This window comes from Stenella coeruleoalba, assembly GCF_951394435.1.
Source record: "Stenella coeruleoalba genome assembly, chromosome: 12".
In the NCBI taxonomy this organism is placed as follows: Eukaryota; Metazoa; Chordata; class Mammalia; order Artiodactyla; family Delphinidae; genus Stenella; species Stenella coeruleoalba.
The window spans coordinates 34,883,996-34,899,394 of record NC_137158.1 but is presented as its reverse complement, the minus strand read 5'-3'; the positions used below and the strand labels follow the sequence as shown (position 1 = coordinate 34,899,394).

General features: G+C 32.6%; 1 protein-coding gene across 7 annotated transcripts in view; it reads right to left on the bottom strand.

Annotated features, from left to right (window-relative positions):
- The window catches only part of GRIK2 (glutamate ionotropic receptor kainate type subunit 2), a 641,759-nt gene that overhangs the window by 12,591 nt on the left and 613,769 nt on the right, over positions 1 to 15,399 (bottom strand). For all 7 annotated transcript variants that reach the window (XM_079938731.1, XM_079938723.1, XM_079938728.1 and 4 more), the window contains one exon: positions 3,487 to 3,737. In XM_079938731.1, the coding sequence (XP_079794857.1) occupies positions 3,487 to 3,737 (251 nt within the window). The remainder of the gene's footprint in view (positions 1 to 3,486; positions 3,738 to 15,399) is intronic.

The following is a 15,399-nucleotide window of genomic DNA, read 5'->3' as shown; positions in this document are numbered from 1 at the left end:
ATTAAGTAAGGTATTAAACAAACCATATAGCCCAACAAAATAAAATATTTTTCTCAGGAAAAATGAAAGAGAATTGAGCTCAAGAACCTAATTGATCACAGTAAATAAAATGGATCACTTCTAATAAACCCATTATTATTTACTTTATAAACATAGTTCTTTTGAATTGTATGGAAAAATAGTTCTTTTTTATTCTTTATGATAGACTTTTCTAAATAAGTTACTGGAATCAACTTCATTATTTAATAGAAAGAGAGAGAGAGAAAGAGAGAAAAGGAAGGGAGGAAGGGAAAAAAGAAAGAAAGAAAGAAAGAAAGAAAGAAAGAAAGAAAGAAAGAAAGAAAGAAAGAAAGAAAGAAAGAAAAGAAAGAAAGAAAAAGAAAGAAAAGGAAGGAAGAAAGAAAGAAGAGAAGAAGGAAGGAAAGAAAGAAAAAGAAAGAAAGAAAGAAAGGGAAAGAAAGAGGGAGGGAGGGGACAAGGGTGAAAGGAAGAAAGAAGGAAAGAAAGATCTTACGCCAACAGACACTGTCTGAGACCTTGGCAATACAAATCAAAATTACTTTCTTAAAGGAAGTAAGAGTCTAATAGGGAGAGAGGCACCCACACGCAAATGAACTTATCTACAAAACAGAAATAGAGTTACTGATGTAGAAAACAAACTTATGGTTACCAGGGGTAAGGGAGGGGAGGGATAAATTGGGAGACTGGGATTGACATATACACACTACTATATATAAAATGGATAACTAATAAGGACCTACTGTATAGCACAGGGAACTCTACTCAATACTCTGTGATGGCCTATATGGGAAAAGATCTAAAAAAGAGTGGACATACGTACATGTATAACTGATTCACTTTGCCGTACACCTGAAACTAATACAACATTGCAAATCAACTATACTCCAATAAAATTTTTTTTTAAATAAAAATAATTAAAAAGAAATTAAATTAAAAAAAGAAATAAACACATATGAATAAAATAGTGTGCTAAGGGAGAATGGTGATGTGCAAATGCTTCCAGAGAAAAGGATGAATGTTGTTTGAAATGGACAAGACACATTCCCAACTTTCTCAAAGGGGGAGCAAATGTTTTTGGAATGATGATAGTTTCTGAAATCAGCTAAGTCTAACAAAAATGAGATATACAGGTCAGGTCATATTTTTTTCATTGGAATAGAAAATAAAAACCTAACACCACCTTGTGGAAATAGCGTGCCCTGTACCCAGATTCGTCATACCTATTGATTAGGTAAAGCTTTCTTGGCAAGTTGATGCCTAGTCTTGAATGCCTAATCTAAAATGACTAGTGGGAGTTTGCCAGGTAGAAAAATGGACAAAGTTTGCTCAGGTCAAATGGGAGGAGGATTTTAAAAAGCTGGCTGACCTTGGAAAATTAAAAGTAATTTAGTGTGGTTAGAGTACAGGTGCAAACTGGGGAGAAGCAGAAGATAAAACTACAGTGGTGGACAGAGACAGATCCTGAAGTGCCTCCTCTGCTTAGCTAGAGAATCTGAATTTCATTATGGAAGATTTGTGGAGACAGTGTGACAACATGGGCGAATGTGACTAAGAATGCTCATGTCATATCAACACAGTTGTTTCTTTCCAATATAATAGTTTATCTGCTTCAGCACCAAAAGATACGTTGACTTCCTTTTTCTAATGTTTTAGAAGGTCATAGAAGTCCATAGAAATTGAGAGCTGGTCGATATGTGAAAAATTCAGCTAAACTAGTTATTTATAATAAAAGTAAAGGTGATTTTACAAAAGTAAATTCCCATGTCCTTTAAAAAAAACCAGAATGCTTATAAAATAATTGTACATAGAGACATGGCCCAGGTAAATCATATGAACAGGATACAGAGAGAAAAGTGTGACAGACTACCGCATGCCGTCAAGAGATTAATGTATGTGTTTTATTTTAATACTGAGCTATAAGTGAAAGAAAACCACTACATATGGATGATTTGAGGTTCTAACTAGACAATCTAAATTTCTTCTATTATTTTTGGACTCATTTTAAGCATTAACTAACCAAATATCACACTTATTGATAAATTATAGTAAAAATAAAAATTGAAGAGTTAATAATTTTCATCTCTGATTAGTTCTTTGGATTTGATTCCAAAACTCATTTTGACATTGTAATAAGGGTCATAACATAAAAAGTGTACTTAGACTTAATTTTCAGTCACACCAGTGCAAAAGATATTTGATTTAGCAAGTCAGTAGATATAGCCATCCTGAATATTGTGGGAAAATATATAACTGTCCAAATTTTTCAAACCTTTGAATTGGTTATTTTACTTATAGACAGAATGGGGCTATCAAAATAGTCATTTATAAAAATATTATTTCTAGGAATTAAGTCCTGTAGTCAAGTAAAATGTAGGAATGTTGTATCCTTGATTTCAGAAAGGATAATTATATCATAAATTATTAAAGATGAAGGAATATATCATATTTCTACTCTTTATATTTACCAATAAAAGTTCATAAACCTTTCAGTTATTTAACAAAATATAATCTCATTCTGATGCAGGGTCTAAAATTTAAGATCTAAAAAACGTTTTTTAATTAAAAACAAAAGAGATGTTTAAATACTAAAAGACTAAGTAAAGTTCCAGAAGCCTTAAAAATGCTAAAGCAGCATTTTACGTCCAGAGTCATAAAGTTATATTAAAAAGTAGCATGTATCATCTGAAAGATTTATCTATAAATATTCATCTTTATATTTATAGAACTAAGGGAAATATAGCACTAGAAATATATAATCTGAACCAGGTTCACAGCCTTTTTTAAGAATAGAATATAAAAACATTTATACAAAAGACTAAATATAATAAAATATTAAGAAAATTGCAATAGTCTCAATATTTTTGAGATTTATATATATTCTTCTAAAGACTCAGGTGCAAGGCAATAAAGGATGCATTAATAACATTAAGTGGCAAAGAAGAAACCACAATATTCTCACATATTCATTAATGTAGAAAATTAATTAAAATTTCCACAATGCACATTATGATGTTTCCAAATTAGAAATTATTGGACCAAAAATCTTCAAATAAATATTTCATTTACTCTCTAACTTGAAACTGTTAATGAGTATCATATCTTAAAGCACTTTTTATCTGCAGAGAAATTTTTTCTTCATATTACAGTTTCTGAGTTTTGCTTCCTTCATTAATTATATTCCCCTAATAAACTAACCACAGTGAACTTCGAGCAGCAAAAGTTTCTCCATTTTCAGACTTCAGTAAGACGAAAAATAGTTACTGGTCCTGAAGTTGGCTTCAATTTAAAATATTACATTTAAATTAAAAATTACGAAGGTAATTCTGAGTTCTATGAACCTTTGTTATACAATGAGTGGCAGAAGACCATTAACACAGGTCTAAGTATTTCCCTTGGTTGGAAAGATTAAAAAGTTTGTTTTATTATAACAAAGATTGTTTTAAGTTGTAAAAGAGTGACATTTACCTTTTCCAATTGAGCGTTTTTTTTGGATTTGTACAAAAACTCTCCCACTGCCACAAAAACAGAGAGCACCAAGCCGGCTGCAAGAACAATGAAGATGCCACCAATATTTTGAACCCCCAGGGCACTGGCCTCTTTGCTCTCCTCCTCTGGACACCCATTGCCCCTCCACCACTTCTCCTTCATCATGTGCAGCTTGCCTTCCTCTTGCAGCTGAAGAATTGCTATGGTGATTTTGTCTCTATATGGAGAACCTAAGAAAAGAGAGGGTTCGTTAATGCTTTCCAGGAACCCAAAATTTCATAATTCAAGGTTACATGATGAGACAATAGAGCTCTTTCCAAACGCTCCAAAGCATGTCAGTATTTATTTTCAGAAGCAAAAAACAACTGGAAAATGGCAGAAAATAGAAGTTTAACAAAATAAATAGGGTGGGTGGCCTTTTCTGATTTTGAAGGGTAAGATAACATTTTGTTTTGAAAGAGGAAAATACCTCTCTCTTAAAGGCAGGCTCAACTCAGACCATTGGAAAAATAATAAAACGGTAAGTAAAGATCTACAAAAGGAAATGGATAGAGGGCAAGGATATTTAGTTAATGTCTAGGAATCATTCAACACTGAAAGCAGAGCATTGATAAAACAGTAACCTCAATTTTTAGGAAAGTTGTGCAAAAAATGGTGTTTCCCATGATTAAGTGCAATAATTTAAAGTGATCATGATTAACAAGCGCTATTCAGGGGTGGCTAATACTTGCAGATAAATAATCACTCATATTTGATACAAATAACAGAAGTAACAGGTTTGTACAAACTTGGGTCATTCAAAAATCGTCATGGCAACGCATTGTAAGATTTTTTTGGGTTGTTTATTTATCGTTTTACACTTTGGAAAGAAATATTCTTTTCAGTGGAGGCAACAATATAAGTGAAATTTATAGTATTTATGCTGATGGGGGTAGATATTCATCTGTATTAGCTATTACATGATAAGTAATAACTTTTCTAATTGGTTGCCCAGAAGCATGGAATAATACTGAACTATATGCATCTTTCAACATCTGTCCCAAGGGATTGGTCTTATTGCTTTTTCCCACCCAGAAAATAGCCTGTTTCTAAAGTTTAATCTTCCTTCCTAAAACACTATACTGCACATTCCATTTTTCTGCACAGATTCATCCATAAGTGTTTTTCCGCTTGTAGAATAACACTAATTTCAGCTCATACTCTATGTTATCTGTGATTTTGTTTTGATTTAAATATACCTACATTTGCACCTAAAGATATATTTTTGCTAAGAGCAATTAAAAACCTTATGAGGAAACTATTCTGCCTCATAAGGGATAGCACTATGTCTTCTTTTTACTTGATTAATATAACAGGACTAATTCAGTGTTGCTCTTTTAGCAAGAGTAGGCAAACTAAAAAGCAGAAATACAAAGAAAAATCAAAAAAAGTTAGTAGCTTATGGTAAAAGTTGGAGGACTGAAGATCTACCAAATCCAGGTGGAGAGCTGTTTCTTTAACATAATCTTCAATCTATGCAGAAGAAATGTTTATATGGCTTCTATACATTTTTTCACAGCTTTCCTAAAAGGGGGCATTATCCATTCCTATAATTAGAACTTAAATATTTTATTTTTATTGTGCAACAACTCCTAATTATAGCAGGGGAATCTCTGCTTGTAAGTTTCCTTCCTATATTCTCTTCCAAATACTACTCTGATGAAAATGTTCAGTGTAAATTCCGCCCCTTAGCCATTTCAGATTTCAATGGATTAGCCTAGCCCATATTATTTTCTACCTTGGTCACTCACTGGACACTCAGGCTAGGTCACCTAGTATTACTCTTATTTACCTTTCAAGATGTGATCTACTTTCCTAAGTAGATTGTAAACCCTTTGGAATAGAGGATATCTATCTATTCCTTTCTTTCTTTTTCTTTCTTTCTTTCTTCCTTTCTTTTTTTTTTCTTTTCTTTCTTCCTTCCTTCCTTCCTTCCTTCCTTCCTTCCTTTCTTTCATTCTTTCATTCTTTCTTCCTTTCTATCATCTCTCTATATCTATCATCTATCTTAATTTTCAAACTACTCTCAATCAATGTTTCATATTATGAGGAGCATTATATCTGATTGAGGCAGTCTTGACAAAATATAAGAGTGACAGTGGGGTGTTTTTGGTCTCCTCTGATATGTATTTAAAAACCATAAATAAAGGTCATCTTGTTTGACTATCCAGTTTTCATTAATTCACTACAACTAGCCTAGCAGCAGCTTCAAAGTCACATTTACTCTGAGTTACCGTTCTGATTAACCATGTATATTCCCTGCAAAATAAACATTTGATTGAGGAAAAAAAATCATTTTAAGAAGATCTGTAGTTTATCAAATATATCCTTCAATTAGAAACATAGTATCTGAAACAAATTTTATACTGATAGTACTTATGAAAATGACCACAGGTGACTAATATAAAAATGTGGCCTGGAGGTATAATTATAAGCAAATGTTGGGGGGAAAGTGACATGAAAAGTAGACTTTGAAATATGAAAAATTCTTGATCTACCTAAGTAATATTTTGAGGCAGGTCATTTCTCATCCTGAGAAAAATTGAAAGAATATTATTTATTGTCAACTCACCAAACACACTGAATTGCTTTAGGATGTTTATTCAGTATCTTCAGACACCATATTCTCTACTTCATTCTCAAAATAAGGCACAGACAAATGAAAGCAACCCACTTTTCAACAAATGATGGAAACATCTTGATTCCTTGCTGGTTGAGTTTCCTATTTCCAGCACTTACTGTAAATATGAAAATGTCCTATTGCTAGCAAACCTCCTCACACTTATTTTCCAGTGTAAACATAATAATACGTAAGTAGAATTTGGTTTGAATCAAAGCTACAAAATTAATACACCTCATTTTGAGGTTTTTAACAGGGTGAAATAATACAGATAATATAATCAATGACACTAAATCATTGCCATGCTTTATTTGTCATTCTGTCATTGATTCATTTAAAAAAAAAATAAATAATGAATGATTACTTCTTTGGTACATCATTTGCTGCTCCTTGGGACACATTTCTAGCAGGTACTAGTTAAAGTCAAAAGTGGTTTGAAACTTTATCTATTTGAAAAATCTCAAGGACATATTGAGATCAAAGAATAAAAGTATCTTTAATCTTCTCTGTGACATGAATAGCCATGCGCTTAGCTCTAATGAAGTGAACAGCCTTTAGTTAGATAGATAGAGTCTAACTTTTGCCCGAATATGAACCCAGCCTCAAACTACATGCTGGCAAGCCAAGAACTATGAGGGCATTGAGTGGCACCTGGGAGAAGCTGGGGTTAACGCACCATAAGGTTGCCTCCAAGGAAGATGAGTATTTTTGCAAGAGGACCCTAACTTTGATTAGAAAACGGCTGAGGAAATTGTAAACATGTCTATTATAACATATCCTATTGCATCTAAAAGTCAATCCTCAAATGCTTAAGGGGACAAATAGGTAACCATAAATGGGTGAAGAAACAAGCTAGACAAAAGTATCTGAAAAATTATAACATCCAATGTGAAAAGATAATTTTCAGTTCCAGTTTTATTAAAAATCTGTGAGAATTTCAACACAGGGTTACCAGACATTTTAACTTTAATTATATCCCAGGAGATATTTTGTCTAAAATTTTCTACATTAAAATTTTCACAAATAAATTACTTTTAAAAAACATCATGCAGGATAAGGCAAACACCTCTTAAAACTGAATTTAGCTCTTTGATTTTCACTATGCAATCTCTGGTTTTAGTTTCATTTGTATTCTTGCTCACAGTGAGACTTTCTTTGGTTGTTTAAACACATGCTCCATACTAACAGTAAGGAACGATTGTGTTTTAAAAATGATCTTTTTTTCAAGTTGCAGAAAGATCCCATTCACCAGATAAAAAAGGTTCTCGCTTACATGAAAGAGACAGAGAGAGAGGGAGAGAGAGAAAGGGAGGGAGGAAGGAAGGAAGGAAGAAAGAAAGAAGAAAGAGAGGGAGGGGGGAGGGAGAAAGAAAGACATAGTGAAGTCCCTTGATGTATCAGATGCATAAGACGTGGGGCTCAGAAGAACACTTGAAGGAGGCATAAAGGCAGTTTCGAGTGATATACAGCAGCAGTATATGTGTGGGCATAAATAAAACCTACAAATGCACCTGTTCAGAATTTCCTCGATAAAAAAATTCATCTCCAAATGTCCCTAAATGTTAAATTTTACATAGATCAAAGAATTTTACATAGATCAAAGAATTTTACATAAAATTATAATTTCATTAACATTCCTCCCAACAAATTGACTAAAAGCTCCTTAGGAAAATAAACTATGATTTGTTATAAACAATTAATACAAATCTCACCAAGTAGTTCAGAGCCAACTTGCTGGGCTTATTAAATTGAATTGACTCCTCTCTTCCTTACTTTCTGCCCTCCTTCCTCTTCCCTACCTTCCTTGTTACCTTTCCTTCCTTCTTTTTCGTACATTCTTTTTGTTTCCTTTCCTCTCTTTCCTTTCCTTCCCCTCCCCTTCTCTTTTCTTTTCCCTCCCTCCTCTCCCACATCCCCTCCCTCCTCCCCTTGCTTTCTGTCATTTGATGTTTCTTACTTATAGAATGGAATACACACATCATTATACATACTTGGTTCTAATGTCTACATCTACTACACATAGTTTATTCATTTGCTCATTTGATTGTCCTTTTCATGCTCTTTACAAACACACCAATTTAAGTATGTACCAAACATTTTCCTTATCCTATTCAGTACATCTAGATAATACAGAAATGATAAAGGAAATGGAGTTAGCATTACGTTTAATTCTTGAGGAGGCTTAGTGATTGATAAATAGCTTTTCTTTAAAGGTTGCACAACAAGTCTAATACTTACCATGCTTTAGTGAAATAAATCACATTATCCATACACACACTGGAGATATCCCATCCATACTGCCAGAAGTTTCCTTACTTTCAAATCAAGCTTTGCATGCTTTAATCAATTACAAAGGTCAGGAAAAAAAATCGCTCTTGCTTTCTATAAATATCTCTTTCTAAATCTCATTAGACCAATATTTCCTAAACTGGATTTTCCCCACACACTTCTCTTTTTGGGAAATGTACTTCTGTGTTTCACTTTTAAAGAATTCATTGGTCAGATAAGCTTGAAGAATACTCCATAACAAATATATCTTTTGTAAATTCACATTATACGTTAACAAAATAAAAGGTTTCCATCTCTCCATCAAAGGAAAAAGTTAAAAAATATATTTTAAATGATTAAATTTATTTTTAGTGGAAGAACTTTTTCATTCATATCTATTAATGTCCCTGTCAATTATTTTATTTTAACCTCAATTTGAAAAGCACTGCCTTAGATAACAATAATTACTACTCTTACTGCATCAGCTCTCTCTGTCAAAAATAAGTTGTTTCTTGTTAGATCTCCTGCTTGTCCCTGCTTAGCTTTGAAGTTACACATTATCACAGCACTGCTGATCAAGTAGCAGATTTTTTGCACGTCCTTTTTCATCTATTAGCTCCATATGCATCATGAGCATCAGCTCGTAAGAATTCGCATCACAGTACTTACTTTAAGACATGTCTTCATGCCCAGCTTTTAAGTCTCTTTACAAAATACTTCTGAGGGACAAAAGTTACAAGAGTTATTATTTAAATATATTTGTATATCAAAACTGATGAAACCAATTTTGAGGGAAAATACACAGCTTTTGTTTTTCCTAATAGCACCCAAATCCTTTAAATATTTCGTTAAAATTCTAAGAGGCTGGCTAAGTATTTCCGTTACTTATAATGACAAATCCCCACTGCCCACTTCCTAAAGAACTTTAATTTCCTTTGTTTTATATTTCATAGTTATTTCAGCTCATCATGATGATATTATGTGCTGTGTATGACAGAGAATTAGGTAACATCCTGGTGTTTGTTTTCTTTGGGTCTGGGAAGATATTTTTACGAGGTAGACTACTCATAATTTTAAGTTTCCTCTAGCTTGTCATTTCTCCAAGTATACTTTCTTGCACTTTCTGAAGAATAGTAACTTACACGTCTTGTGGGTATGTGACTATACTATAATCACTAAGTGTATATTATATCAATGATTTGCCTCAAAAAGCTTCAATAATTCCTTAATTATTCCTCTTCTTTGAAAGTGTTTAATCTGATAAATGTTTCTAAGACACATACCCAAATACTTGAAGCCCTTTAAATAATGACTTAAAAATCAGACTACCTATCAGTTATAGGTAATCAACCATCCATTATTCATCTTATTTCATCCAGCATCTAGCACAGCGCCTATCACACAATAAGCATTAAACAAATGCTTTTTGAATGAAACACTGAATCCATTATGATATATCCATTATGATATAGTCAAAATATGTTAAGGCAGAACTTCTGATATTTGACACCTTCTCAGGTTCTTATTAAATTCAGTAGAACAAATAGAGTTCATAAACAGACTTGTTTCACACTTTTAGTGTTAACCATCTAGAATAAGTTTGGGTGACAAATAAGTTTATAAAGTTTTATGCCGTCATTGCACTTATATCAACTGTCAGTGGCCTTGGCCAGTGCCTTAATAAGTAAAAGACCTGCGAGCACAAAAGATCTGAGGCTATCTGCTGGAGCCATCAACCTTCTTTCTTAAATTACAGTGCTGCTGGCAATGTTATATTTTATGAAATGGTTCCCTGCTTCCTATGCTGAGATGAGTGCTGGGTGCCCTAAATGCACAACATATTTTGGGTACTTATAGAGCTTTATCTCTTTTTACCATTATTTCCATGATAAAATCTTCCAATAAAATTGGAACCAGACCACATTTTCTTAGAGCCTTTTTCTCAGTGAAAGATGGGTTTTATTATCTCTTAGGACACTGTCTCTCCCATATTTGTTTTTAAGAAGTGCTAAGTCAAATTTTATATTTACGTTTCAGATTCCATTTTAAATTGCTATTTTCCAGTTTCATGCCGTATTCAGTCAACAATGCTGTTATACAATACCAAGCATCATTGTTATTTTCCTCTATAGAACTTATCTCAGTTTGTAACTAAAAAATAATTTCTGTGACTATTTGTTTAATGCTCATTTAACCTAACAGGCTGTAAATTTCATAAGGACAGTGTTGTATTTCCTTTCTTAGTATAACACCTGGCACACAGTGAAGACAATATTTCTGGAATGAATACATGCATAAATAAAATATTAATTACTTAACAGTTGGTCATACATGCCTGCAATTTTACCCTCAGTCATTTCTTATGAACCCAAACTATATATCTTTATCTAATCTATATCTAATAACTATAATACATTTATTTCAAATGAAGCATTTAATATATGTAGCAACTAAACACTCCATGGGGTCCATTTCAGATTTCCTATTACATAAAAGCTAAACTGGTGTGAAGTTACTGTCATCACTCTTTGTATTTTCTTTTGAAGGTATTCTATCGAAAAATCTCAATGTGATAGGAGAATAAGGAATCCATGAGTGATAATCATAAAAATTAAAGGAGATTAATCTCATCTTGAAAACAAATTATCAACCCATAACATTTAATCACAGAATGGTAAATGAGAGCTAAATTGATCAGTCTTCCATGATACCTAGTAATCTTTCCACATTGGAAATTTATGAACATCATTTTCCTGCTTAAATTTTTTTTAATGGTGCTCTAAAGCTATAGAATACAACCTCAATTCCTAAAGATGTCGTACAACCCCTTTCTCCAACATATCACAAGCTTCTCGGACTTTATCCTCTTCTCCTCACACCTAACATGCCAGCAATACAAACTACAAAGTTGTATTTCCCATTGCCTGGAGAATCCTGTTTCCATACTTCCTCCAATGATCTTTGCACACTTTTCCTTGGCTGCCACAGAGATACACAGGATCCCTCTTCTTTGGTGCCATAGCACATTGCAGATAGTCTAGTACAACATTTGGTGCATCATATTCCAATGTTTTGCTATATATCTTTTCCTACTAGATTGATATGAGCGTCCCAAGGGCAAGGACCATGCATGTATCTTTTTTTTTTACTATTAATTATTAGATATACATACACAGGTGCTAGATTCTAGGCATATAGTGATGAACAATGTAATAGGAGCCCTGCCCTCCTAGAGTTTTCACTGCAACACAAAACACATATGTTGAATAACCTTTACAAGTTTGAGGATCATTATAATAAAGAACACCATATTGCAGAACCACGTGACAGATGGAACTATCTTAGTCTGCTGATCAGGTACACAAAAAAGACTTCATAACTTTGAAAAGAAGAGTAGGGACAATAAGTCTTCTTTCTCTTTGGCTGCCTTTCACCTGCTTTTCCTCTATTTTTCTTTCTATTTGCAGTATTGGTTTAGAAAAGTATATATGAGAAAGGAAAATGATAGTAAGAGCATCCCACCCACTTTGTTCATTTCTTCATGATAATAGAGGATAGAACTAACTTCAGGATGTCACGGTGGAATGGAACCAAATATAAATGACACTGTTAATGTAGAAATAAGAGAAGAGAGATAAAAAGCTATGAAGTAGAGACTACATGGATTTACAGAGCAAATGTATATAGACATCAAGTGTATGTACCACCCAGGACATTTAATATACAGTAATTTTTAAAGAAATTTTAAGTACTTATATTCAAAATCTATAACTGGCTTAAATTGGATAGAGGTTGAGGTTTCTTTCTTTGTTGTAGACGTTAAAATTCAAAGTGTTATGACCTCTATAGAAAAGTAACTTGAATGCATTCTACTTAAAGGAATAGTTGTAGAATCCTCAGGAGGAAATTTAAGTATCTAAGATCACAAAAGGAGATGGTTATATGAGGTATACAAAATGTATCAATAAAAAATTCATATTATAGATTATGTATTTTAGCCATTTGCCTTTTATTCATATTCTGAATATTCTTTGACTTATGTGAAAAAGGATAAGAAGGGCAAATGTTATCAGCACATAATGAAACAGTAAACTATTTTCACTGGTTCTTACGTATTTCATACATATTAGTTAAAAGCGGCTGGTGAAGTAGATTTGTAGTCACATTTCTTCTCTGGGTATTAAATCATGCAACGCTGACACAAAATATGAAAACAGAAATAGTTTCATTCTAGAAACGCTGTTTTTCTTACAATTTTTCATCTGCATAATAATCATTTGAAGAGCAGTAAGAGTGGAAATGTCAGGAATAGTTTCTTTGCTATTGTGTTTTTTCCCAAGTCCAATATTAAACTTTAATGAATGAATTATAAAAGTTGGACCATTTTAAATAAAATCCTCAATCTACTTAATCTTCAAGAATCCCAAAATTGGGAGAGAGAATAACTTTTTCAGGAGAGTAAAGTACCCATCCTTTAAGGTAGAGCTCAAGTCCCTTTTTCAATTTGGTCTAACTGAACTTTGGTTCTCAGTGAATTCTACCACTCTGAGTCCCTACATTAAATAACAGACTACTTGTTTGTGTTCAATATTCTATTTTCTCTATTTGATGTTAAAGTTGTTTTCCCAAGTCTATCTCCTTAAGAAAGGGGATGATGTATATTTAATGATCATTATTTTACAGATCCAAGCAGGTTGAAGAGTGATAAAATTTCTTATAGATTGACAAAATTAAAAGGAAACATACATGTCTTCAGAGATAATCTCTGAATATGTCTTGGACTCTGTTTACTAAACATTCAGGAAATGTTCAGAGAAGGAAAAACTTTATTTCTATAATGCCCAACAATAGAAATTGTCTCATCTTTATAATAGATGTCAATAACTTTCTAAGTAACCAAATCATGGTTATTTAAATACAATATACTGATTGGCTGATGATAAAATCCTGGTTGGGTTCCATAGGAAATGATTTCTAATTAGTTAGGAATGGATCATATTAACAATACGTCTTACCTACAATACATTCAATATTACTAAAAATATAAAGAATAGAGAGAAAAAGGGTAAAATGCAAATGACTTAAAAACCACAAATACATCATTTTACTTATTATAAAATACTTCTTCAGAACAGTCCTTCAGAATTATTTGTGGTGCATATGTTCTGATCCAAATACTATAAATTTGATGTTTAATCCTTATTGCAATCTAATTATGTAGACATGATTCTATCCATTTACCAATAAGAATGCTGAGTCTCTGGGAGGCATAGTAACTTCACTTAGGACACCTAGGACACTCAGGTGGAACTAAGATTTGCACATAAGTCATCTGTCTACAAAGGCCACATATTCTATAGAGCATGATAAGAATATGCCTTCACATGAGGGCCAGCAAACGCAAGGCGTTCATCTTCAGAATTTAGTGCTTATACATTTCACCACTATGTTTTGACTATTTTTTCCCCAATACGAGTGATTCATTGATCTTACTTAGTCTTGCTAACCAAAGGATGACAGTCTGGCACAGTCATTCTGGCTAACTAATCTATAATGGGATTTGAACCCATGGCCTTGGAGTAATCACCACAAGACACAAACAAAATGAATTAATGTTCTAATGTTTGCATATAAAGTCTATCGGAACTCACTCTGTTTTCATGAGAATTATCCATTTATTCATTGTTTAGGTACCATTTCATCAGCATTTACAATATTCATGAAGGCTGCTCGCACTGGTGCTCGCAATTCATCAAATTCCCTGTGGACGCTTCCTAGATTCTAGCCTGCAGAGTCTGTTGATGATGTCTGTGGAGCAGGCATAGCCTACTGAGACTCATCTGTTTTCAGTGACATGAAATCTAAGACTTTAACAAATATGCCAGGAAAATACAGCTTCTACAGGGGTAATTTGGTGCTTTTTTTTGTTTGTTTAATTCAGGCTCTGAAAATTATTAGATCTCGATTTAGACTTGCAAAATTACTTCACCAGCATTAAAATTATGCTGCCTATGCAATGAAAAAAATAGAATGCATTTTAATGGAAGGTTTGACCTGCAGAAAGATGAATAATTTGCATCAATTTTTGTGCATTATGTTCAACTAATCAAGACAAATGTATTCATTCATTTCTGTAAAGCTGAAGAACTGAAGGCCAGCAATATTATCCATCTATAATGATGAATATTACAGTACTTATTATATGATGAATTGGGAATTCTAGAAATGGATGGTGAGCAAAACAGGGAAAAAACATGCTTTTCATACTGATTTCTATTTTTATAAACACCAACATCTGCCTTAAATAAACAACCTCTCCCTCAGTACCAATTCTACATCTCTCACTTTATCAAATAACAAGAAATGAAGAAGCAGTGAGATCTCATGCATTTAACATTAGAAAATAGAAGTGAAGAATGAAATTTCACATTGTTCATATGTCAATGTGGTATCCTTCTACCATAAAGAGTCCATGATACAACCTATTGTAACATTTTTTACTTTAGGCTGATTATGTGTAAGGGCATTATAATGAGATAAAACTTACTTAAGAATTACTAATAGGGCTACAGCTATTTTGTATTCATTAATATAAAATATTTTGTAAATTAGTTTATAAAGGTAACATTAAAATCCAGTTATGAAGCAAGAATGCATCTTATTTATAATTACATAAGTAAATATAATACAAGAAAAATGTATATAACAATTTTGTGTCTGATAAAATTGTCATTAAATTTAACCTTAGTATTATAAAGGATTTATAAATATACTCTTTACATTCATCTTTACTTCACCTCTACACTGCCTATTACATTCTTCATGTATTACACGTATTTAGTAGTTCTCTATGATGTAAGTAATTTAATTTGGATTTTGTTCACAGATATAATTATTCATGGACTGTTTGAAACCTACTACTGATTTAATCCCAGAAGTAAGATGAGGATACATAAGATTATAGA